Source organism: Rana temporaria, chromosome 1 (assembly GCF_905171775.1).
Source record: "Rana temporaria chromosome 1, aRanTem1.1, whole genome shotgun sequence".
Classification (NCBI taxonomy): Eukaryota; Metazoa; Chordata; class Amphibia; order Anura; family Ranidae; genus Rana; species Rana temporaria.
Window position 1 is genome coordinate 465344757 of NC_053489.1, and position 25590 is coordinate 465370346.

General features: G+C 46.6%; 1 protein-coding gene across 2 annotated transcripts in view; it reads left to right on the forward strand.

Annotated features, from left to right (window-relative positions):
* Window positions 1-25590, forward strand: part of RAP1GDS1 (Rap1 GTPase-GDP dissociation stimulator 1) — a 191391-nt gene that overhangs the window by 78215 nt on the left and 87586 nt on the right. For both annotated transcript variants that reach the window (XM_040328113.1, XM_040328123.1), the window contains exon 2: window positions 11289-11396. In XM_040328113.1, the coding sequence (XP_040184047.1) occupies window positions 11289-11396 (108 nt within the window). The remainder of the gene's footprint in view (window positions 1-11288; window positions 11397-25590) is intronic.

A 25590-nucleotide genomic window follows, 5' to 3' on the forward strand; every position in this document is an offset into this window, starting at 1 on the left:
TTCATTCCCGGAGTGGACAACTTTCAGGCGGACTTCTTAAGCCGCCAGACTCTATGGCCGGGGGAATGGTCTCTGCATCCACAAGTCTTTCAAGCACTCTGCCAAAGATGGGGAGTGCCGGACGTGGATATCATGGCATCGAGACTCAACAAGAAGCTAGACAGGTTCATGTCCCGCTCAAGGGATCCGATGGCCTGCGGAACCGATGCTCTGGTTTGCCCTTGGCATCAGTTCAAGCTTCTTTATGCGTTTCCCCCGCTCCAGTTACTACCCCGCCTGCTGCGCAGGATCCGGGTGGAGCACATACCAGTTATCCTGGTAGCTCCAGCATGGCCCAGAAGGGCTTGGTACTCACTAATCCTAAGGATGGTAGTGGGAAACCCTTGGACTCTGCCTCTAAGGCCAGACCTGCTATCGCAAGGTCCGATCCTCCACCCTGCCTTACGGCATCTAAATTTGACGGCCTGGAAGCTGAATCCTTGATTCTCAGGGGTAGAGGTCTGTCTCAGAAAGTAATCTCTACCCTAATCAGAGCCAGGAAACCGGTCTCTAGGGTGATTTATCACAGGGTCTGGAAGGCCTATATAGGCTGGTGCGAGTCCAAGCTATGGCTTCCTCGCAAGTTCACCATAGATAGAGTTTTAAGTTTTCTCCAGCTAGGAGTGGATAAAGGATTGGCATTAAGCACAATCAAAGGACAGATTTCTGCCCTGTCAGTGTGGTTTCAGCGGCCGCTGGCCACCCACTCGCTGGTTAAGACCTTCCTTCAAGGGGTCTTACGTATTAAACCTCCAGTTAAATCCCCGCTTTGTCCGTGGGATTTAAATCTTGTTCTGTCGAGTTTACAGAAACAACCGTTTGAGCCGTTGGCTGAAGTTCCTTTGGTTCTACTGACAAGGAAGTTGGTGTTTTTGGTTGCCATAGTTTCCGCAAGAAGAGTTTCGGAACTGGCAGCCTTATCCTGTAAGGAACCATATCTTATATTTCATAAGGACAAGGTCGTTCTCCGCCCTCATCCTTCCTTCTTACCGAAGGTCATATCCAGTTTTCATTTGAACCAGGATTTGGTATTACCATCCTTCTTCCCTAAACCTACTTCCAGAAAGGAAGGGTTGCTGCATACCTTGGATATTGTCAGGGCCATGAAGGCCTATCTTAAAGCTACAGAGAAGATCCGGAAAACAGATGTGCTGTTTATTCTACCGGATGGGCCCAAGAAGGGGGCAGGCAGCTGCAAAGTCCACCATTTCTAGGTGGATTAAGCAATTGATGACTCAGGCCTACGGCTTGAAAGGGTTGCCTCCTCCAGTATCATTAAGGGCTCATTCTACTAGAGCCATGGGCGCCTCCTGGGCAGCACACCACCAGATCTCTATGGCTCAAGTTTGCAAGGCGGCAACCTGGTCTTCTGTCCACACATTTACAAAATTCTACAAGTTGGACGTAAGAAGGAATACTGATACTGCCTTCGGGCAGGCAGTGCTGCAGGCTGCAGTTTGAGACCCTCGGATTCCGGGGGCTCCTCTTTTTTTGAGTTAAATTTAAAATTTAAGATTATTTTTCTCAAATAAGTTGGATTTATTATGATTTGAGTATATCTCTAAATTAAATCCTTTTGTCTTGGAGATGTTCTCCCTCCCCTCATTGTAAGCATTGCTTTGGGACATCCCATATAGTAATGAATGCCGCTCTGTGTCCCGTGATGTAACGATAAAGAAAAAGAGATTTTTAATACAGCTTACCTGTAAAATCTTTTTCTTGGAGTACATCACGGGACACAGAGCTCCCACCCCTCTTTTGAGGACCATTTTGGGAGGCATACTGCTTGCTACAAAACTGAGGTACTCCTCCTATGGGAGGGGGTTATATAGGGAGGGGCATTTCCTGTTTGAAGATTGCCAGTGTCTACACCTGAAGGTACTCCATATAACCCATATAGTAATGAATGCCGCTCTGTGTCCCGTGATGTACTCCAAGAAAAAGATTTTACAGGTAAGCTGTATTAAAAATCTCTTTTTTGGCCTTACGTAAGCACTGGATTCAAAAGTCTTTTCACGCCACCTATTCCACATTTGCAAGGGGTGTGTCTATACTTATTAGCAGGGCGCTCCCTTGTAAGATCCACCAGGTGATAACTGATCCAGGGGGGCGATATGCGGCGGTGGTTATGGATATAGCCAACCGCAAAATCCTGTTGGTTAATGTATATGTGCCACCTCCTTTTAGTGTACAAATGTTATATGATTTATATGTGAAACTGACCCCGCATGCTCATTTACCGCTGCTAATGATGGGAGATTTTAATGCTACACTTAGTGATCTAGACTCTTCCAATTCAGGGAGGGGAGGATCGCAGGACTTATTGTCATGGGTTTCTATGGCTGGTTTATCAGAAATATGGAGGGCTAAACATCCCACCACCACCTGCTACTCCCATCTTTCACAGACACATCGCTCATCGGCTAGGATAGACCTGGCATTTGCGAATCAGGCTATGCTACCCTATGTGGGGGGGGCAGACTATTTGGCAGGAGGGCTCTCAGATCATAATCCACTCTCTGTCTCTTTGCTCTTCCCAGCGGTTGGGGGGGGCAGGAGTTGGAGACTGTCACCGGGCTGGTTGCAGGAGGAGCAGGTTTCCAACCACCTACTTGAAGCAGTTGACAACTATTGGACACAGAATGTGGACTCGGCCGATCCACTAGTGGTTTGGGATGCGTTTAAGGCGGTGATGCGGGGGGAATCAATTACTGCTATTAAAAGGGTCAGGGTAGATCAGAATGCGACCATTCAAGAATTACAGGATAGGGAGAAGGACTGCGCATCTGTACACGCTGCGGACCGGACTGATGCTTCTTACTCTGCCTTGTTGGAGGCTAGACGTAGACTGTCGATGCACTGTAATGATCTTGCACATACGGAGGTTACACATAGAGCAAACTCACTGTTTTCTGAAGGGGACAAAAATGGGAAACTTTTGGCTAGGCTGGTAGCGGAGCAAAATCACATAGAGCACATATCGGTAGTGAGGGGGCGTAGTGGTGATCTGGTCGGGGACCCGACGGAAGTTTTGGCTGAGTTCCAGGCATTTTTTTCAGCCCTGTATGCACCGATACCGCCGTATAACACCGCGGCTCTGGCTACATTGCTGGGGGGCTTATCCCTTCCTAAGTTGTCAGAGGAAGATAGTATGGCTTTAGATGCTAAAATCACAAATAAGGAAGTGGTGTCGGCGATTTTTGCCTTCCCACCTAATAAAGCGCCGGGTCCGGATGGCTTCCCGGCGGACTTTTACAAGTCATATGTTGATCAGTTGGCCCCTAGGCTTTCGACTTTATTTGAGTGCTGCCTGCAGAAAAAAGTGCTCCCAGCCTTTATGCTGGATGCATACATAATTCTTTTGCTTAAGCCAGGTAAGGATCCGCTAGAATGCTCATCGTATAGACCCATAGCCCTGCTCAACACGGATCTCAAAATTTTGACGAAAGTCTTAGCAAAGAGGCTGGCGTTGGTTATTTCATCCCTGGTAGATGTAGACCAAACAGGTTTTATGCCGGGAAAATCCACTGATACTAATTTGAGAAGACTTTTTACGCATTTACAGCTCCCTAATGTAGATTCGGCCGACAGGGTAATAGTCTCTATTGATATAGAGAAGGCCTTTGACTCGGTGGACTGGAACTTTATGCATACAGTTCTTGAGCACATGGGTTTTGGTCAATCTTTCAGACAGTGGATTGCACTCTTGTACAGTACACCTAGGACAGCCATTCGTATGGGAGGGTCCACATCAGAGTATTTTTCGATCGGGAGGGGCACTAGGCAGGGGTGCCCCTTGTCACCATTCTTATTTGCCCTTATGATGGAGCCTCTTGCAGTGGCGCTGAGGGCGTCAGAGGGCGTAAAAGCAATTCGGGTAGGTAGTATAAATGAAGGCCTGGCGTTATACGCAGACGACCTCCTGTTGTTTCTAAGAGACCCGGGGGACTCGTTGGTCACTGCTCTGGGTGTCATGGACACCTTCACTACATATTCGGGACTGAAAGTCAACTGGGGCAAATCGTCCATTCTACCTTTGGATAAGGGAGCTAGTGAAAAGGCGAATCCCAACTTACCACTAAAGTGGGTTACACAGATAACTTACTTGGGTGTGAAGGTAACAGCGAGTGTGATGGATTATATGTCTCTTAACCTGCTCCCCCTTTTGACATTCTTTAAACAAAAAGCACTAACTTGGCAAAAACTCCCTCTCTCGCTGATTGGCAGGGTTAATCTTCTAAAGATGAAGATTCTCCCGGTTATACTGTATTTTCTGAGGAATGCTCCGGTATGGATACCGAAGTCTTTCTTCAGGAAGTTGGATAGTATCACTACCACGTTTCTCTGGGCACCGAAAACACCCAGGCTGGGGTTGAAGGTTTTGCAGGAACCATGGGGTCAGGGAGGGCTGGCATTGCCTGACTGGCGCAAATACTACTTGGCGGGGCAATTAGTTTTTGTACATAGATGGTTGATTTCAGACGCGGGGGATTCGGCTACCATACTTGAGGCAGCCCATTTGGGCTCCTATGAGTCCCTTCGGTTGGCGATACATCGAGGTACAGGAAAGGACCTCCCGCTGACAGAGTCTATGAAGGCCACGGTTAAGGCGTGGGTAGAGGTGGAGAAATTGGCCTGTCCCAGCTACACGGGGGTCTCTCCTTTGACTCCCCTGTGGATGAACCCGAAGCTCCAGCAATTCTACAAATTTGATGATGCTGCAGGATGGGCGGGTAAAGGGATTAAACAACTTAAGGACATTACACGTGATGGGGTACTTCTAACGTTTGACCAACTAAAGGTCAACCATGACCTTCCTAACACACAATTTTTCCGGTATCTGAGACTGAGACACGCATTCCAGACGCAGTTTGAAACACAGACAGTTGCATCTTTTCCTTCTCGACTGGAAGACCTTCTAATGACAGAAGACTTACCCAAAACTTTATCAGTGACATATAAAGAACTGTTTAAAATCAGCCCTAAGGCCTTGGTAAAATGTAGAGAGCGGTGGGCCACTGAGGTCCCTGGTATACTAGGGGAGGAGTGGGATGACATGTGGGATCGTCCGTTTAAATATCTGGTGGCGGCCCGGGATAGACTCATTCAGTTTAAATTCCTACATAGAAGCTACTACACCCCGGCCAGGCTGGCAGCGATTTACCCGTCGGTGCCACCTGAATGTTGGAGGTGCACTTTTTCGCCAGCAGACGCACATCACGTGTTTTGGGACTGTCCCCAGATTCAGCAGTTCTGGATTGGGGTCACGTCATGCATAGAGGGAGTGCTGGGGGTACCTATACCTAGAGAAATCAGTGTTTGTCTGCTGGGCTTGGTGGAGGAGGTGGTCCCTTCCAGGGCGCATAGGACGTTACTTAGCATACTCCTGTTCTACGGGAAGAAAGCTATTTTGCTCAAGTGGAAAAGTCCGGGGGCACCAGAGATAGTATTTTGGAAAGGGCTGGTGAATGCTATGCTCCCATATTACAAGGCAACTTATTTATCTCGGGGCTGTGTGGGAAAATTTGAAAAAGTGTGGAGGGCCTGGTACGAATCTGATCAGACGGTTGGGTAGGATGGAACGGTAAATGATTTCTGAATCTTTCATACATTGTGTGCCTATAATGGTTAACTTCCGGTGCATCGGGACTATGATTGGGGATAATTAAGCAGCATGGTGTAAATCCGTTTTTCAGAGGAGCCCTGCGCTGGTTTTCGGCAGGGGAAGGGAACTGAGTAGAGGGGGGAGGGAGGGTGGGAGTTCTGTGGTTACTGCCATCTGCGATGGCTCTGTTGTATGTACATGGTCATGTTGACCAACTGTTTACTTGGTGCTTTACCAAGGAATGTATGTTTTGTTATGTCAAAACTTTCAATAAAAAGAAATTTATAAAAAAAAATAAAAAATAAAGCAAACAAATCACAACTGGAAGTGAAGAAATCTCAGAGGTGGAGAAACAATGGACGTTCTTGCTCCGTCTAGTGCATTAAATGCAACAGGTCGTGTCGGCTTAGCTTGGATACGCAGCTGCTCTGCCTTAAGCTGGCGTGCTTTCCACTGGGTGAATATGATGCCAGCATGGCCAACCTGAAATCCTGCCTCAATGTATTTTGTCCTCGGACATCCTCAGGAAGCAGTGACTGCTTTCTTTCCATCTGAGAGTAAAATAGCAGCTAAAGATAGAATTTAATTTTATCACAGTACTCGGGTACTACAATGCTAATGAAAACTGCTCTTCCTGTCAGGCTATGGAAATTGAAAGTACAGTATCTACATATTCTGCACAAGCATTAAACGAGCTTTAAAGTAAGTACTCACTGACCTCTGCAGATAAAAGCACATTGGAGAAATTAATTTGCAAATTCACAGCAGAAAGATCTAAAGTTATTGTTTTTAGTAGTACAGATCTCCCTTTTCCAACCTTGTAATCTCTAATATAAAAACAGACCAGAAGTTCGAGGAACATTAAGCAGGGTGAGCTGAGCTGCTGAGAGACAAGGACTTCAGTGCTTCTGCTTTGAACTTTGAGAATCCATTTCTCCACAGGGCCTGCACCTACCAAAGTCCATAATGGAGCTAGGGCCTGTTGTTAAACGCTTTTACTGCTTATCAAGAATATGTGACATGACATGGGATTACAAATACTGAGTGGGATAACAACGTTGCTTATTCTCCTGCCACACAAAGGGATATCTCTCCTTAGTCAATTGACCTGTGATGGCTGTACGTAGTGAGGATCAGTTGGTGCATGTTTCAGAAATAAATGAAACCAGATGGTACAACTGCTGAAGTGAGTCTTCTCTCCTAACCTCTCTAACCTTTTACCTGAGACAAGTTGCTTCCGGCACCTTGCACTTTATCCTTTTAGAATACAGTGTAAAAAAAGTTGCAAAGCTTGACTTTTTTCTGTTCATATACTGTACAAAAGAAGATGATATGCTTAAACTTCCATTCCTAGAATAAGACTGATGCACTGTAATATAAATTAAGAATGTTCTATGCACTGTTTAAAGATGAAAATAAGATTGATAGGAGATTAAATGAGACTCTTGTTCTGTGCAGATGCTGATTATTATAAATCTGTGTGAAATTATTATTGATTAAATTGCTGCAAAATAAATTGCTTCTGTTTTCCTGATGATTGTTAACCACAAGGTTACAAGTGACTTGCAACTGCCGCTTGGCTAATTTAAAATGCCAGAGTAGGCAAAGCTCCTTTTGGGGTTGTTTTGTTATGTTCATTGGGACAATAACAAAGTAATTCACCATCTGATCATATAGCACCATACGTGTAGTGAGGGTGAGGCTTCTGCCCATAGGTGTACACTATATTGTGTGCCAATGACTCTGGTTTCTTAGATGAGGGCCCTTGCTCCCGTCCGAGGATTCAAGACTTTTGATGTTGGTAACCAGGCAACAAATCTTTACCTTGACATTTTACTTTTGGAGGCACCTATCTGCTTTCCCCCTGAGCTACTTGGCTTCAGGGAAAGTTCCTCTGTCCATCGGCAGTCTACATGCAACCCATATCAAATTATTTTGCTTCTGCTTACTCTGTTCCCTAAGCTCTTCTCATATCAGCATGGGCTTTTATACAGGTTGACTTATGCCAACGGAAATTACTAGGTACTGATTCATAAGATCTGCTGAAATTAAATTTGTAAATATTTTTAGCAGGATAACAAAAATAGGCTTGAGTGTAAATACTAGGGATGCACCAATACTGGTATTGGTGGCGATACCGAGTATTTCTACACGTACTTGTAAAAAAAACGCTCCTGTGTGTGTGTGTGACCCTAATAAAGAAAGCAAAGCACCATGTAGTGCAGCAATAGGCAGTTTATTAAAATGTGATAAGTCAAAGTAAATATCTAGTCAAATCCATATCTGCAGTGTCCTTGTCCCACCAATGACGGCAAACCATGGCTGCTAAAGGTGCTTACAGGGCTGGAGGAGATGTCCAGCTTTCCGCGCCCCAAGCTTATATCACTCCCGCCAGCGCTCTATCCTGGCCTAGGCCAACAAAGCCCAGGCCTAGGGCAGCATGTTGCAGAGGGGCAGCACAGAAAGAGTCCCCGCTGGCTTGCGCTACACTGTTGGTCAGAGAGGAAAATGACTCTGGTGCCCCCATAAAGCGGCTGCACTGCTTCCGTTATGCAGGTAGCCAGCATTCCGCAACTGGAGGGCGGGGCGGAGCTTCTAATTTTGACTGTCCTATCATCCTGGTGTCCTATCTTCCATGTATTTTCTGCTGCACCATTGGCATGGTTCTTCTTAGTCCTCTCCATAAAATTATCACAATTCTGTGCCTAAAGTAGAACTATAGGAACACTTTTTTTTTTCATTTTGGATAGAGTAAGGAAAGGGCGGATCTTGAACAGCAAGGGATGTGGCCTTGACAGGAAGAGGTGGATCATATTTAAATTAGGGGGTGCACGAGTTTAGTTAGGCCTAGGGCAGCACAAATCCTAAATACACTACTGACTTTCGCCCTATACGCACATGAGTCCCGGAACTTTTACCTCCATCGTCGCAAATATGTAGGACCTGAAGATGGCCAAGATGAGGAAGGAACTTCCTAGTATTTGCTGACTTATCCCACAAGGACTAGCGAAAGTTGTGAATTGCTTCCAGGTTGCTGCCCTTGGATACACCTGGACTGGCAACAGTTGACGGCAATGAGATGAAGTGCAGAATCCCGAAAAGAGATGGTGGTCAGGCACGATGTCATGACCAGTGGCAAATGGGGATGATCAAAAAGAGGCAGAGGTAATTTTGAAGTATCAGAAACTGGAACAGAGAGAAAAACTTTATTTAACAAAGAAAAAAAAAATCTCGTACATACCTGCTCTCTGCAATGGTTTTGCATAGAGTAGCTCTGATTCTCCTCTTCTGGGACCCCTTGCCGATGTATTTGGCACCATCTCTTTGACGGGTCCATTCCTTTGGAAGACCCTTCTTGTAAAGACACTCATGCAGGCTTAATCCTGAGGCACGCTTCTTACGCCTATAGACAGAGAGCGTAGCTTGGAAATTACAGGATTTGATTGAGAGCAACAGGAGCCAATAGCTTCCACTGCTATTAGTCTGCTCTGTGAAGAGGAAAAGGCTCTGGTAACTATAATAGGGGCAGGACCCAGCCGTCACAGTTGTACTGCTGGGCGAATCGCCGCCATTGTATGTCGGCCGCTTTAAGACCACTAGGGGGCACGATGCCAAAGCCAATGTGCGTGGAAAGCGGCCACGATGTCTGCCGGCCCCCGCGATCACTCCTGAGAGAGACAAAACGGGGATCGGTCAGTGTAAACAGACAGATCCCCATTCTGTCAGGGGAGGATAGACAGAACTGCTGTTCCTCCCCCACAGTTAAACACCTCCCTAGGGAACACTTAACCCCTTGATCGCCCCTAGTGTTAACCCCTTCCCTGCCAATGACATTTATACAGTAATCAGTGGCTATTTTTAACACTTAATTTTTTTATTAATGTCAATGGTCCCAAAAAACTGCCACAAGTGTCTGATCTGTCTGCAGTCCCGCTAAAAATCACTGCCATTACAAGTGAAAAAATAATTATAATAAAATGCCATCAATTTATCCTGTTTTGTAGACGCTATAATTATTTTTGTTAAAAAATAAATAAATGTAGAAGAATATATAAACTGATGAAGAAATAATTTTTTTACTTTTTTTTGGATGTTTATTATACCAAAAAGTAAAAAATATTGTTTTTATTATTCAAAATTGTCAGTCTTTGTTTATAGCCCAAATCCCCACTCCAAAGAGGTGATCAAATACCACCAAAATAAAGCTCTATTTGTGGGGAAAAAAGGACGTCAATTTTGTTTGTGTACAGCGTCGCACGACGTGCAATTGTCAGAGCGACACGGTGCCATATCGCATTAAGAGGGCAAATCCTTCCAGTCCTTAAGTGGTTAAAGAGGAACTGCAGTCTGCTCACATAATCTGTAATAAAACATCTTTGTCATTCATTCTGAAGCTTCTCTCCAACCACTTTGCATATTTTATATATATTGAAATTCTGTAATTGCCAAATATGCTGAAGATATCTCCCACTGAATCTGGCTGCAACCATTTTGTGGGAAGCTGAAGCTGCTGCCTGTTCATTTCCTGGATTTACACAGACACACCTCCAGCTCTGCAGCTCTCATTGGCCCTCTTATGACTCTTCCCTTCTCGCTTCCTGGTAAATTCTCAGAGTAAGAGAGAGCTGTGCATGATGTCATAAGCCTATGCTTTTTACCAAACAAGAAACAGGAAGTTGGCTGTATAAGGCATTTACTGGCAGATTTTTTTTTATAGATAATAGATTTAATAGATGGAAAAAAATGACTTAATTTAGTTTTTTTGTTTACTTTCACTTTCAATGGTAAACATGGTAAACAAGAAAAATAGAGAGGATGAGCCTCTTTAACAGGGGCACAGACAGCAATACAAAGTTACAGGTGTTCTAATCCCTCTCCCCTTTATCCAAAACTAAAAAAAAGTTATACTTTAGAGTGGTTGTAAACCCCTACATATACCCGGTGAAGTGGCTAACCTCAGGTGATTTACAGAAATGAAACAAATCCTCCTACATAAATTGTACCTGTTTATCTGCAGTCTTTTCTATACATCCATTCAAAGTCCACAATTTTTATAAAGCTTGACTGAGCTCTTAGAAAAAAACAGGGGGCGGAGAACTGAAATTACACACCGCAGAGCTCAGTGAGAGCTGATTGGAGGAAATGGACATGACCCCCTTTACATAGGAACAGAGCTGAGGCTGTCAATCAGCTGGAGCTCCCTCTCCTGTCACCATTTTTCTCTTGGTGTCGGGAAAATGACTAATACAGAAAGCAGAGGAAGGAAGCAACAGATAGAAATGACACTTCATGCTCTGTATTGAGACAAGTACACGTAGCTATTCTGACTGGACATTTAAGGTATAAGGGGTCATGTTTTAATTTCCAGAGGTCATCTACACACTTCTACTGCTTTTTATGCTTGTATCTTCTTACCTGTTGTAGTGGCCTTTTGTAAAAGTGGCAATACTGTTTTACTGATTAATATTGGAACATCCTAATCGCTAACCATGATATGGCCACATAAATATACAAGATGTGCTTTATAATACTCAGTACTTGGCTTTGGATTATGGTTTATTTCAGTAAAAGGAGTAATACAAGACTGTAAAGTAAATGCAGTGTTGCTGATCTTTTTCCTTTTTGTTTAATGCTTATTTTGCAGATAATTTAAGTGACACCTTGGAGAAGTTGAAGATAAGTGGATCTGACTGCACATCTGACAAGCTAGATGGATGTTTGGATTGTCTGCTTCAGGCACTTGGTCAAAATAGTAAGTTCCAGAATCATCTTTCTACTAATTACCTGGCAGCAACGGTGTGTTTAAAATGATTTTTCTTGTGATTACTGGAAAATTCTACCAGCCAGAAGTAGAATAGCAGCAATTTTCAGAAATAATCCATTTGTTTCGATAAAACTCTTCAGGTAAAATCTACAATATAAAAAAATATTACTAGCAATTTCCATTAAACTTGTAATCCTGCTGCCCAGTACAAAGATCTGATACAGTGCTGATTAAAACATATTCTGGCCATATACTATGCGAAAAATCAGCCGAAATTCAGTCTTATAGACAGTTTGTTAGTTTTTCGGACAGTTAATGGGCACAAAATCTATAATCATTTGGACGTTTTTGAGCCGGAAAAAGGACAAGTTTCTGCCGAACGAACGATAAATTGAAAAAGGTTAATGTGTTTCCTGTCCAAACTGTCTGCACTAGGTATATGTAAAAAAAAAAAAAAAAAAGCATTAATTTATGTCCACTGAATGATTTATCGGTCATTACATGGTGGCACTATCGTTTCCGCTCACAACCGAATGTTAGTTTTTCGAAAATGGGTTTGGCCGATTTTTCGTATAGTATATGGCCAGCATTAGTGGCAATTGGGGGTGCAACGTATCGTCGCCGATCCGTGATCCGAACGGGTCACCCCGTTCGGATCGGCACACCCTGCGATCCGCGGAACGCTCCGGAGCCTCGGCCTAGGAAAGTCCCCGGCTTCGGCCTAGCTCCGGAGCGGCGGCCATCTTGCTCCACCCAGTGTGCCTGCCAGAGCCCAGTGCGACACGCCTCCCCGCGCTGACTTGTAGTCAGCGCGATGAGGCGGGGAGGCGTGTCACTCTGTGCACTGGGCTCTGGCAAGCACACTGGGTGGCTCTGATCCGTTTTTGTATCCGTTGCAAACTTGCACCCCTATCCAGGAGGAATCGGTATGGAATCTATCCAGCTTGCTCTGTTACCCTGCTCTGTTACCCAGAATGCACTCTGACTCATGCTTGTGTTAATATTTTTGGTTACAGGCATAATGACCCTCTATGGCAGAAGTAGGCAAATGTACAGTACATCCTCTAGTTGTAGAACAACAAGTCCAATCATGCCTCTAGAATAGGTTAAAGAAAAGCTGTTGTTTTGCCCTAAATGTGCAAGCATTCCAGATGCATTTTTTCTTCTTTTTTTCTGTATTTTTTTTCTCTCACTGTACTGGGATCCGGTGAATTTTTTTTTGTTTTCCAGGGCATTCTGGTGCACTGGAATGCATGTGGTGTGAACTGGCCCTAAAGGCAAGCAATGTCCCTTGTGCTTATTCTTTATCTATTTTTAGGCAAACTTAACCACTTGGCAACCGGTCCATTGTAGCTTTACTGCTATGGGCGGCCACTCTGCACAGAATCATGTATATAATGTGATTTTGCTTTTCTGGGTAGGGTGCATGCACAACTTCTACTGTGATTAGGCACAGCAGACGCCGATCACTGGGTGCTGGCCAATCGATGACTGCCAGCACCCACTGATCGCCGAGAAGAACTGGAAGGAGCTCTGCCTATGTGCTGAATTTTGTTTCCCTGCAAAGCAGTTCTCAGGTCTCAGTTGTCCTCAGTTGTAAAATTGTAAAACAAAGACAATACGACACAAAAAAAAAACCTCCCAGGTATCCCCCCAAAACTGGAGTGATATTTAGATGCAGCGCTCCAATTGGTGGTATGAGCATACTTTGTGTGCTCAGGCATGGTAAAGTAAATCATGACCTTGTGGTAACTGTATGACAAAATGACCCAGCAAGACATTTTTTCTACCTGCTGAGATCTTCCCAAGTCTTTAGTATGTAAATGAGCTCCTCTGGCAATCCTGAGTAATTGGTTTTCAGCATATGAATTGCGGCTCTTCTCTGCTAGTTTTTTAAAAGATTTTAGTCTATTTACCTTTTTTGTAGCGTTGTGTTAAAATGTGAAATAAAAGCTTTTATGTGATTTGTAAATTACCATTGTGATTAGAAACATAACAGTGATAAATTGGACAGGTTGCAGAATACAAATGTATAGCATTTTAGCTAAAGTAACACTAGTTATTCCAGGACACTGAGGCTGGTTAAGCTACAAAGGAGTGAAAATTCGGCCTGGTCCGTATAGAGAAAAGAGCCGTGGGCACTGAAATGGTTAAATGAACAGGATTTCCACATGTTTGTGTCTTCTCTACCAGAAGAGTAATAAATATATTTAACACTTGTTTAGTTCAGATTGCACTTGGTTCTATTTTTAGTATGTCCTTATTTGACCCTGGTAACATTAATTTACATATTGAGCTAAATTTGTAAGCGGCTTAGTTTGTATCCTTCTCATGCACAGTTGGTTTCACTCACGTTTAAACAGACATTGGAGCTGTGGGCTGTTCATCATGGCTGCATAGATAAACGTGACATTGTTTCAGGCTTCCAACTTGTGCGCAGTTATTTTTACAATAACAAATGGTAGGAACAGTTTTTATTATCTTTTTAAATGATTTTGCTGTTTTAGTTACATGTAAGTTTAGCGCCATGCCATAGTCTTTTTAACTAGACTTTAGACCCCTTTCACACTGAGGCGGTTTTCAGGCGTTTTAACGCTAGAAATACCGCCTGTAAAGCACCTGGAAACCATCTCCTATTAATTTCAGTGTGAATTTTCACACTGGGATCTTTGGGAGCGCTGTGTACAGTGCTCCCAAAACACCCTGCCAATTGAAATTAGGGTAGCGCTTCCAAAGCGCCTAAAAAGCTGTGTTTGCGGCCAAAACAGCCCTGGCCCATAAAGTCATGGAATCCACTAGACCTCTGAAGGTATGCTGTAGTGGCGGGGGCCAAGGTGTCATTAGCAGATCCCTAAAGCTGCCGCCAGCTTGCCTCCTTCCCACAGTGCATCCTGGTGCCATCTCTTCCCCAGGTAAGCAATGCACACCCAACCGGCCATCCATGATGTAAAAGCACAAATGATTCATTAGACCAGGCCACCTTCTTCTATTGCTCCATGGTCCAGTTCCTACATAAACAGCAGTAGGAATTAGCAGATACCAGCCCCTGCCATTTGCATTGTGCCTAAACACGTGTAAAGATGTAGCCTTAAAAAAGGGTTGGGAGCTACTACTTTAGAAAACAAGTTGCCAAACCCTGTTATAAAGTGCAGTTCCCCTCTAAAACGTATAAAGTAGTGGTTACAAAGCCAGTTATAAAGCATGACTCACAAAGCCAGTCATTAAGCAAAACCTCTTTTATAACTGGCTCTGTAAGTAATGCTTAGTAACTGGCTTTGTGAATACTGAAAAGCCCGTTGTAAAGCATTAAGCCTTGTACACACCACTATACTGACAGCTCAGGTCGGAGCCCCTGTACTAACCATCCAATGTTAGTACAGCGATCTCCCTGCTGATTTATTGTGTTCTGACAGGGGGACGCCCCCCGCCAGAACACTCTGGTCAGCACTCTCAGCCAGGTGGACATGAGATAGGGGTGCAGCCAGGTGGGGGAAGTATGGAGCCAGGTGGACAGGAGAGGGGGGTGCACCTAGGTGGAGGGGTGCAGCCAGGTGGGCAGGAGAGGGGAGGTGCAGCCAGGCGGGCAGGAGAGGGGAGGTGCAGCCAGGTGGACAGGATATAGCAAAGTGGATAGGAGAGGGGGGTGCACCTAGGTGGAGGGATGGAGCCAGATGGAGAGGGGAGGTGCCGCCAGGTGGACAGGAGAGGGGAGGTGCCGCCAGGTGGACGGGAGAGGGGAGGTGCCGCCAGGTGGACGGGAGAGGGGAGGTGCCGCCAGGTGGGCAGGAGAGGGGAGGTGCAGCCAGGTGGGCAGGAGAGGGGAGGTGCAGCCAGGTGGGCAGGAGAGGGGAGGTGCAGCCAGGTGGGCAGGAGAAGGGGAGGTGCAGCCAGGTGGGCAGGAGAGGGGAGGTGCAGCCAGGTGGGCAGGAGAGGGGAGGTGCAGCCAGGTGGACAGGATATAGTGGATAGGAGAGGGGGGGTGCACCTAGGTGGAGGGATGGAGCCAGATGGACGGGAGAGGGGAGGTGCGGCCAGGTGGATGGGAGAGGGGAGGTGCGGCCAGGTGGATGGGAGAGGGGAGGTGCGGCCAGGTGGATGGGAGAGGGGAGGTGCCGCCAGGTGGACGGGAGAGGGGAGGTGCCGCCACGTAGACGGGAGGGTCAGCCAGGTGGACGGGAGAGGGGAGGTGCTGCCAGGTGGACAGGAGAGGGAAGGTGCTGCCAGGTGGACAGGAGAGGGGAGGTGCAGCCAGGTGGGCAGGAGAGGGGAGGTGCAGCCAGGTGGGCAGGAGAGGGGAGGTGCAGCCAGGTGGGCAGGAGAGGGGAGGTGCAGCCAGGTGGGCAGGAGAGGGGAGGTGCAGCCAGGTGGACAGGATATAGCAAAGTGGATAGGAGAGGGGGGGGTGCACCTAGGTGGAGGGATGGAGCCAGATGGACGGGAGAGGGGAGGTGCCGCCAGGTGGACGGGAGAGGGGAGGTGCCGCCAGGTGGACGGGAGAGGGGAGGCGCCGCCAGGTGGACAGGAGAGGGGAGGCGCCGCCAGGTGGACAGGAGAGGGGAGGCGCCGCCAGGTGGACAGGAGAGGGGAGGCGCAGCCAGGTGGACAGGAGAGGGGAGGCGCAGCCAGGTGGACAGGAGAGGGGAGGTGCAGCCAGGTGGACAGGATCAGGAGAGGGGAGGCGCAGCCAGGTGGAGAGGGGAGGCGCACCTAGGGGAGTGGAGGCACAGCCAGGTGGACAGGATATAGCAAAGTGGATACTACTCTCCTGTAGTCCAAGGGAGGGGGCGAGCACGACACTCCACACCAGGGAGAAAGCCTTGCATTACTGTGTGTAGTTACAGACAGAAGAACAGGAAGTGAGGATTTCTCAGAAGAAATAAGGACATTTAAAGGCAAAATGGAAGGTTGAGGTAAGTGAAGGAAGACCGCACTAAGGTAAAGGAAGCTATTTAGGAAAAAAAATGTTACCTTTACAACCCCTTTTAAAGCGGGGTTAGGTTATAAAAAAATAAAAAAAAAGTACCCCAAGCTTTGAACATCTCACGGAGCACTGTTCAATCCATCATCCGAAAACAGAAAGAGTATGGCACAACTGCAAACCTACCAAGACAAGGCTGTTCACCTAAACTGACAGGGCGGGCAAGGAGAGCATTATTCGAAAAAGCAGCCAAGAAGCCCATGGTAACTCTGGAGGAGCTGCAGAGATCCACAGCTGAGGTGGGAGAATCTGTCCACAGGACAACTATTAGTCATGCACTCCACAAATCTGGCACTTATGGAAGAGTGGTAAGCAAAACTCTGTGTGGCAGAAGATGAACACTGCACATCACCCTGAACACACCATCCCCACCATGCAAAATGGTGGTGGCAGCGTCATGTTGTGGGGATGCTTTTCTTCAGCAGGAACAGGGAATCTGGTCAGAGTTGAAGGGAAGATGGATGGAGCCAAATACCTGGCAATCTTAGAAGAAAATCTGTTAGAGTCTGCAAAAGTCTTGAGACTGGGACAGAGATTAACCTTCCAGCAGGATAACGACCCTAAACACACAGCCAAAGCTACAATAGAATCGTTTAGATCAAAGCATTATCATGTGTTTAGACTGGTCCAGACCTAAATCCAATTGAGAATCTGTGGCTAGACTTTAAAATTGCTGTTCAGCTTTCCATCCAATCTGACAGCGCTTGGGCTATTTTGCACAGACGAATGGGCAAAAATTTCACTTTCTAGATGTGTAAAGCTGGTAGAGACATCCCCAAAAAGACTTGCAGGTGTAATTGCAGTGAAAGGTGGTTCTACAAAGTATTGATTCAGAGGGGCTGAGTACTAATGCACGCCACACTTTTCACATATTTATTTGTAAAACATTTTGAAAACCATTTATCATTTCCCTTCCACTTCACAATTGTGTGCCACTTTGTGTTGGTCTATCAGATCAAATCCTAACAAAATACATTACATTTTGGTTGTAACACGACTAAATGTGGAAAATGTATTCCTTTTTCAAGGCACTGTGTATATATATATATATATATATATATATATATATATATATATATATATATATATATATATATATATATATATATATATATATATATAAAAATATATATGTGTGTGTGTGTTTTTGAGGTCGATTTGAGAATTGACAGACTCTGTTTAAAACGGAGTTCCACTCGTTTTTGTGTTTATTAAAAGTCAGCAGCTACAAAAAGTGTAATAAACACACACTCGTCTGTCCCACGATCCAGTGATGTGGCCGCCTAAACCCTTAGTTCTATCCCTTGCCCTTTTCCCTGTGCCAGCATCACAAGTGTGGGCACCCGGCTGTGACAGCTTGCGACTTCACACCCGGGTGTGCACATGCGCAAGTCGCACTGCGCCTCCTCAATGGCCAGGCAATCTTCTGGGACCTGTGACGTTTCCTAGAAGATTTCAGGGAGGGAGGGGGAGAGGAGAACCGCTCGAGTCGCCTAGGCAGCCTGAGCATAAGTGGGAGCTGGTTACTTTTTAAAACTGGGTACCTGCCCCGCCCCCCAAAACAAATGATTTGTCAAATGTGGCATGTACTTTTAGGTGGAACTCCGCTTAAAATGCCAGCATGCATTTTAGAGCTCCTGCCCACTTTATGTATCAATCAATATTCCATTTACGTATAGGAATCTCTCTCAGTGGTTCCTATCATATCATAAAAAGGCATACACAAAGGAAAATTGTTCAGGCTTATGCTTTAGTCCTCTCAGACCTTCAGTCTGTCTCTGCACAGACTACTATGACTCGGCCTCCATTCAACATCCATTCTATGAGATTGCCCATCTCTGATAAGTATCATCAGCAGTCTGGTCCAGTCGTCTGTCTCTGAGGTCAAAACACAGATGCGCAATCCCAATATGTCTGTACACACATACATGCTGCTTCCTGCAGTAGGACAGATTCCTGTTTGTGGGGCAAAACCCACCCACCCGACAATTGGTGTCCCAGCTGGTCAGAGACCGTTCATATGCTAAACACGCTCTGTCCATGTCAGCCAGCATCCATCTTATGACTGCATGACATGCTTGGACTTCAAGTATCAGTTTCTTTATCGTACATCACGGGACACAGAGCGGCATTCATTACTATATGGGTTATATGGAGTACCTTCAGGTGTAGACACTGGCAATCTCAAACAGGAAATGCCCCTCCCTATATAACCCCCTCCCACAGGAGGAGTACCTCAGTTTTTACGCCAGTGTCTTAGGTGTTAGTCATGGTTTAGCTTGCCTCCGCATCCTTGGGATTAGGTGAGCTACCGGTTCTGTCCAAAAAAGCCTCAGCGCTAAAGTGGTCAGTAACCGGACCCCAAACCCTTGGGGTATAGCCCATAATGCTTTTCTTTTTAGAGAGCTGGACCCTGGGCCCAGAACTTAGAAACCTTTGGGTACCTAATGTTTCTGTTGCCAGAGTGCTATATGGGCCCAGGACAGTGGATCCTTCATAGGAACCCAGGGCCTGAAGGTCTAGACATCCCCACGGAGATGGGGGAAGATTGGGCCTCTTGCTTGGCAAAGTCCTGCGGCATGGAGCAGGTAAGTGAGGGGAAAACTTGCGGAACTTGGTTCTTAGCAGGTTTTTTTCTGGGGGGTCACAGGGGACATGCCTAAAGTTATGCACTGCATCTGGCAAACTAGTCACATATCATAAAGATAGGATGGCTCTCTATGTATTATTCCCCATAAGATGTGACCTCCCTTGTAGTGTTGGAAAAGCATTGAGTGGGGCCTGTGTTATATAAAAATATATGTGTGTGTCAGAGAGCTTTGCTTACCTGCAGGCCTCCAGGCGATGCTCCATTCAGTCTTCCTCCTCAGAGCCTGCAAGCAGGCAAAACGCTGGCCTCCTCATGGTTCCAGGCTGCAGGCCGCAGTTTGCTGGAACAGAGAGGTCCCTTCCTCCCAAAATCCCCCCCCCCTCCCCCTGTCGGGAGGGGCATTTCCTGTTTGAGGTTGCTGGGGGGGAAGGGCGGGTCAGTGGCTTAAAGGAAGGGGCGGCCCTTCCTTGTTTGTTCCATCAATACTTTGGAACTGAGGACATAGACCAGAGTGGCAGCACGGGGCGCCGAGGACACACAGTGGCCAGAAAGGATATTGCAGTCTTCAGAGGACTGTTTTGTCAAGCCTAGAAATAGGCTGTTTCTTTTCCATCTCATAGTTTTTCTTTGCAATACTACTCAGGGGGACAGAATGTTTTTTCTTTCCTGGATTTGAAACAAAAACGAAAAAAAAAAAAAAAAAAAAAGTCATCTAGGGGAGAGGAAGCATTTTTTTATCCCCCAAACAGGTGTTTGGACAATTAACTTTTATAGTTCCAAATACCAATAGGTAGCAGGTGTACCTCGGTATTGTACCATGGTATGCCGCTGTTTTCCCTACAGGGAGCCTTGGGGCCATCGGGATCTGGGGCTGGAGCTGACGCGGGTCAGTCCAGCCCTAAGATGGTCACGGAGGAGGTATTACTCACCTCTTTAAAAGAGATGAGAAAAGCATGGGAAAAAAAAAAAAAAAAAAAAAATGATATCCGCAGCTATGCGGGGCAGTAAGCGGAATAGATCTCCGTCGCCCGAGCGCGGACCCTCAGAAGAGGAGGTCCTTTCCTCAGGGGAATTGGACGACCTCTTGGACACGGACCAAGTAGGTTCAGGGATCGAAGACCCGGATACAGAGGAGTCTGGGGCAGTCTCCCTGAGGGAGAGCTGGTGGATTCAAGGATTGTCGGACTTGGTCCATAGGACATTCAACTTGCCAGTACCAGATCTCCAGGTATCGACGGTTTCAGCTTTGGGCTCACTGAGGGCGCCTCAAAGCAATGCTGTGTTTCCGATCCATCCTCTATTAGAGGGAATTTTGTTCCAAGATTGGAACAAGCCAGATAAGATCTTCTTACCACCTAAAAGGTTCTCTGTCCTATATCCTATGGAAGAAAAATTTTCCAAAAGATGGGCTACTCCTGCAGTGGACGCAGCCATCTCATGTGTTAACAGATCGTTAACATGCCCTGTAGAAAACATACAGGTGTTCAAGGATCCAGTTGATAAGCGCTTGGAAGCACTACTTAAGAACTCCTTCACTACTGCAGGGGCAGTAGTACAGCCAGCTGTGGCTGCGATTGGGGTCGCTCAAGCATTATCGGATCAATTTAAGCAGATGCTTAAACTTATTCCGGCCCAGCAGGCAGAAAAATTTTCGGATGTCCCTAAGGCCATATGTTTTACGGTAGACGCAATCAAGGATTCTATCCAGCAAGCGTCACGTTTATCGTTATCCCTTATCCATATGAGAAGACTCTTATGGTTAAAAAGCTGGGAGGCTGAGCCCCCATGCAAGAAGCTCCTGGTAGGGTTCCCCTTCCATGGAGGACGACTCTTCGGAGAAGACCTAGATAAATACATTCAGACCATTTCAAACGGCAAGAGTACTCTCTTGCCAACTAAGAAGAAGGTTCAGGGACCTGCGTTTAAACGACAGTATTCCCCTGGGCAGGGGCCCTCTAATGCCAAGCAGTATCGACGGCCTCCTGCAAAAGCAAACTTCGGCTTCAACAGCAGATCACAAGGACAGGCTGTTAGAGGCAAAAGGCAGTGGTTTCGCAAACCAGCAAAACCAGCCCCCAAGCCAACCTTATGAAGGGGCGCCCCCACCCACGAAGGTGGGGGGAAGGCTGCGACTCTTTTCAGAGATTTGGGAAGCCAGCATTCCCAACGAGTGGGTACGGTCTTCCGTGGCCACAGGCTACAAATTAGATTTCCTAAGGTTTCCTCCTCCTCATTTCCAGAAGTCGAGGATTCCAAACGATCCGGAAAAGGGAGCCGCATTAAGATCGGCATTAGATCATCTACTTTCCCAGGAAGTAATAGTAGAGGTACCAGTCCTGGAACAGGGGCTGGGTTTCTACTCCAACCTATTCATCATCCCAAAATCCAATGGAGATGTCAGGCCAATTTTGGACCTAAAGATGGTAAATGCATATCTAAAGATCCGCTCATTTCGGATGGAATCCGTGCGGTCAGCAGCTGCCACACTCCAGAAGGACGACTTCATGGCGTCCATAGACATAAAGGATGCCTACCTTCATGTTCCAATTTATCAGCCACATCAAAGATATCTACGCTTCATGGTGGCTTCGCGTCACTTCCAATTCGTGGCGCTTCCCTTCGGGTTGGCTACGGCCCCCCGGGTGTTCACGAAGGTCCTAGCTCCAATCCTAGCCAAACTAAGGATCCAAGGGGTCACGATCCTAGCATACCTGGACGACCTCCTAGTCATAGATCACTCGTCTCCCGGCTTGGAGCGAGCAGTGGCCCTCACGGTCCAATACCTCGAGAGGTTCGGCTGGGTCCTAAATCGAGAAAAGTCAGCTTTCCAGCCCACAAAGCAGTTGGAATATCTCGGCATGAGATTAGACACAGAACAACAAGGAGTGTTCCTACCTCTGAGGAAGGTAAAAGCCATCAAGGAATTAATCCTACTGGTTCTAAGCAAGAAAGAACCGACTATTCGCCTATGTATGAGGTTACTAGGCAAGATGGTGGCCACATTCGAGGCGGTACCATACGCCCAGAGCCACACTCGCATCCTACAGGCAGCCATCCTGTCAGCATGGAGCAGAAGGCCACAGGCCTTGGATATCCCGTTGCCGCTCTCATCAAGAGTCCGACAAAGTCTGTGTTGGTGGTTAGACCCTCAGAATCTACTGAAGGGGAGGTCTTTCAGCCCAGTGGCTTGGAAGATAGTGACCACAGACGCCAGCCTGACGGGCTGGGGAGCAATTTTGGATGGTTGCACTCGCCAAGGTACTTGGGCAAAGCCAGAGAAGCAGTTGCCCATCAACATCTTGGAGCTCAGAGCTGCTCGACTAGCCCTCAGGGCTTGGACGTCAAAATTGCAGGGGTTCCCGGTGAGAATTCAATCAGACAATGCCACGGCCGTGGCACACATAAATCACCAAGGGGGAACCAGGAGTCAAACCGCTCAGAGAGAGGTGAGCTTGATTCTTCTATGGGCAGAGGCTCATGTGCCCTGCATATCGGCAATATTCATTCCAGGAGTGGACAACTTTCAGGCGGACTTCTTAAGCCGCCAGACTCTATGGCCGGGGGAATGGTCTCTGCATCCACTAGTCTTTCAAGCACTCTGCCAAAGATGGGGAGTGCCGGACGTGGATATCATGGCATCGAGACTCAACAAGAAACTAGACAGGTTCATGTCCCGCTCAAGGGATCCGATGGCCTGCGGAACCGATGCGTTGGTTTGCCCTTGGCATCAGTTCAAACTTCTTTATGCGTTTCCCCCGCTCCAGTTACTACCCCGCCTGCTGCGCAGGATCCGGGTGGAGCACATACCAGTCATCCTGGTAGCTCCAGCATGGCCCAGAAGGGCATGGTACTCACTAATCTTAAGGATGGTAGTGGGAGACCCTTGGACTCTTCCTCTACGGCCAGACCTGCTATCGCAAGGTCCGATCCTCCACCCTGCCTTACGGCATCTAAATTTGACGGCCTGGAAGCTGAATCCCTGATTCTCAGGGGTAGAGGTCTGTCTCAGAAAGTAATCTCTACCCTAATCAGAGCCAGGAAACCGGTCTCTAGGGTGATTTATTACAGGGTCTGGAAGGCCTATGTAGGCTGGTGTGAGTCCAAGCGATGGCTTTCTCGCAAATTTACCATCGATAGAGTATTAAGTTTTCTCCAGCTAGGAGTGGATAAAGGATTGGCATTAAGCACAATCAAAGGACAGATTTCTGCTCTGTCAGTGTGGTTTCAGCGGCCGCTGGCCACCCACTCGCTGGTTAAGACCTTCCTTCAAGGGGTCTTACGTATTAGACCTCCAGTTAAATCCCCGCTTTGTCCGTGGGATTTAAATCTTGTTCTGTCAAAGTTTACAGAAACAACCGTTTGAGCCGTTGGCTGATATTCCTTTGGTTCTACTGACAAGGAAGTTAGTATTTTTGGTTGCCATAGTTTCCGCAAGAAGAGTTTCGGAGCTGGCAGCCTTATCCTGTAAGGAACCATATCTTGTTTTTCATAAGGACAGGGTCGTTCTCCGCCCTCATCCTTCCTTCCTTCCGAAGGTCATATCCAGTTTTCATTTGAACCAGGATTTGGTATTACCATCCTTCTTCCCTAAACCTACTTCCAGAAAGGAAGGGTTGCTGCATACCTTGGATATTGTCAGGGCCATGAAGGCCTATCTTAAAGCTACAAAGAAGATCCGGAAGACAGATGTGCTGTTCATTCTACCGGATGGGCCCAAGAAGGGGCAGGCAGCTGCAAAGTCCACCATTTCTAGGTGGATTAAGCAATTAATCACTCAGGCCTACGGCTTGAAAGGGTTGCCTCCTCCAGTATCATTAAAGGCTCATTCTACTAGAGCCATGGGCGCCTCCTGGGCAGCACACCACCAGATCTCTATGGCTCAAGTTTGCAAGGCGGCAACCTGGTCTTCTGTCCACACGTTTACAAAATTCTACAAGTTGGACGTAAGAAGGAATACTGATACTGCCTTCGGGCAGGCAGTGCTGCAGGCTGCAGTTTGAGACCCTCGGATTCCGGGGGCTCCTCTTGTTCGAGTTAAATTTAAAAAATTTTATTTTTCTCAACTAAGTTGGATTTATTATGATTTGAGTATATCTCTAAATTAAATCCTTTTGTCTTGGAGATGTTCTCCCTCCCCTCATTGTAAGCATTGCTTTGGGACATCCCATATAGTAATGAATGCCGCTCTGTGTCCCGTGATGTACGATAAAGAAAAAGAGATTTTTAATACAGCTTACCTGTAAAATCTTTTTCTTGGAGTACATCACGGGACACAGAGCTCCCACCCCTCTTTTTTTGAGGACCATTTTGGGAGGCATACTGCTTGCTACAAAACTGAGGTACTCCTCCTGTGGGAGGGGGTTATATAGGGAGGGGCATTTCCTGTTTGAGATTGCCAGTGTCTACACCTGAAGGTACTTCATATAACCCATATAGTAATGAATGCCGCTCTGTGTCCCGTGATGTACTCCAAGAAAAAGATTTTACAGGTAAGCTGTATTAAAAATCTCTTTTTTCCCACAGCTAACAAACAAATTAACACTTTCTCACTGTGCAGGAATCCTATTGTTGGTCATGTTAAAGTTGAGTTAAAGTGAAGATTTGATATTCTATATAAGGGAGATTTCAAAATGGTAATAGTACTGCACAGAATAGAGCAAGGCAATGTAAGTATAGGGGGAAGATCCACTGCGAGGAAGCTAGAGGCAATACTGCCCAGTTGTCTTTTGCCTTATGCCTGACTTTTTTTTTTTGTGGGCACATCGTTTTGTGGGCCCTTGGGTCTGGTATGGATTTTAAGGGGAACCCCCTACGCCGAAAAAACAGGGTGGGGGCCCCCCAAAATCCATACCAGACCCTTATCTGAGCACGCAGCGCGGTCAGGAAAGCATGCAGCCCGGTCAGGATGAGCGATCCCCCCCCCCACCCCAAAGCACACTGTCTCCATGTTGATGAGGACAAGGGCTTCATCCCGACAACCCTGGCCATTGGTTGTCGGGGTCTGCGGGGGGGGGGGCTATCGGAATCTGGGAGACCCCCAGATCCTGGCCCCACATCCTATGTGAATGAGTATTGTACCCCTACCCATTCACCTGAGGGAAAAATGTCAAGAAAAAAACACACTAGACAGGTTTTTAAAGTAATTTATTAGTCAACTTTGGGGGTCTCTTACGACTCTCTAGCCTCTTCTCCCACTGCTCTCCGGTACTTTCTGCCTTTTGCCGGGCTACTTCGCTATCTTCTGCCAGCTCTTTTACTAGCCTGGTCTTCGTCGTCTTCTTCCCTCTTCTCTTCTTGCGATGTTCACACTACGCTCCTGGCTGTAATGCCGTGTGCGGTGCACAACGACTTATACTTGTGAGTGAGTGAGAAACTTATATAGCGCAACAAATGCGAACTTAATCGCCTCAAGGCGCTTGGCATCCAAAGTTGTACAGGTCTTTCAGAAGAGGTGGGTCTTCAGTTTTTTCCTAAAAACCCGATGGTTTTCTTCCATGATGTAAAGCGCTGCGCAAACTGTTGGCGCTATATAAATCCTGTATAATAATAATAATATAGGCATGGGGCGTGGTCACCGGGTGATGTCACCTGGTGACCTCGCCCCATAGAATGTC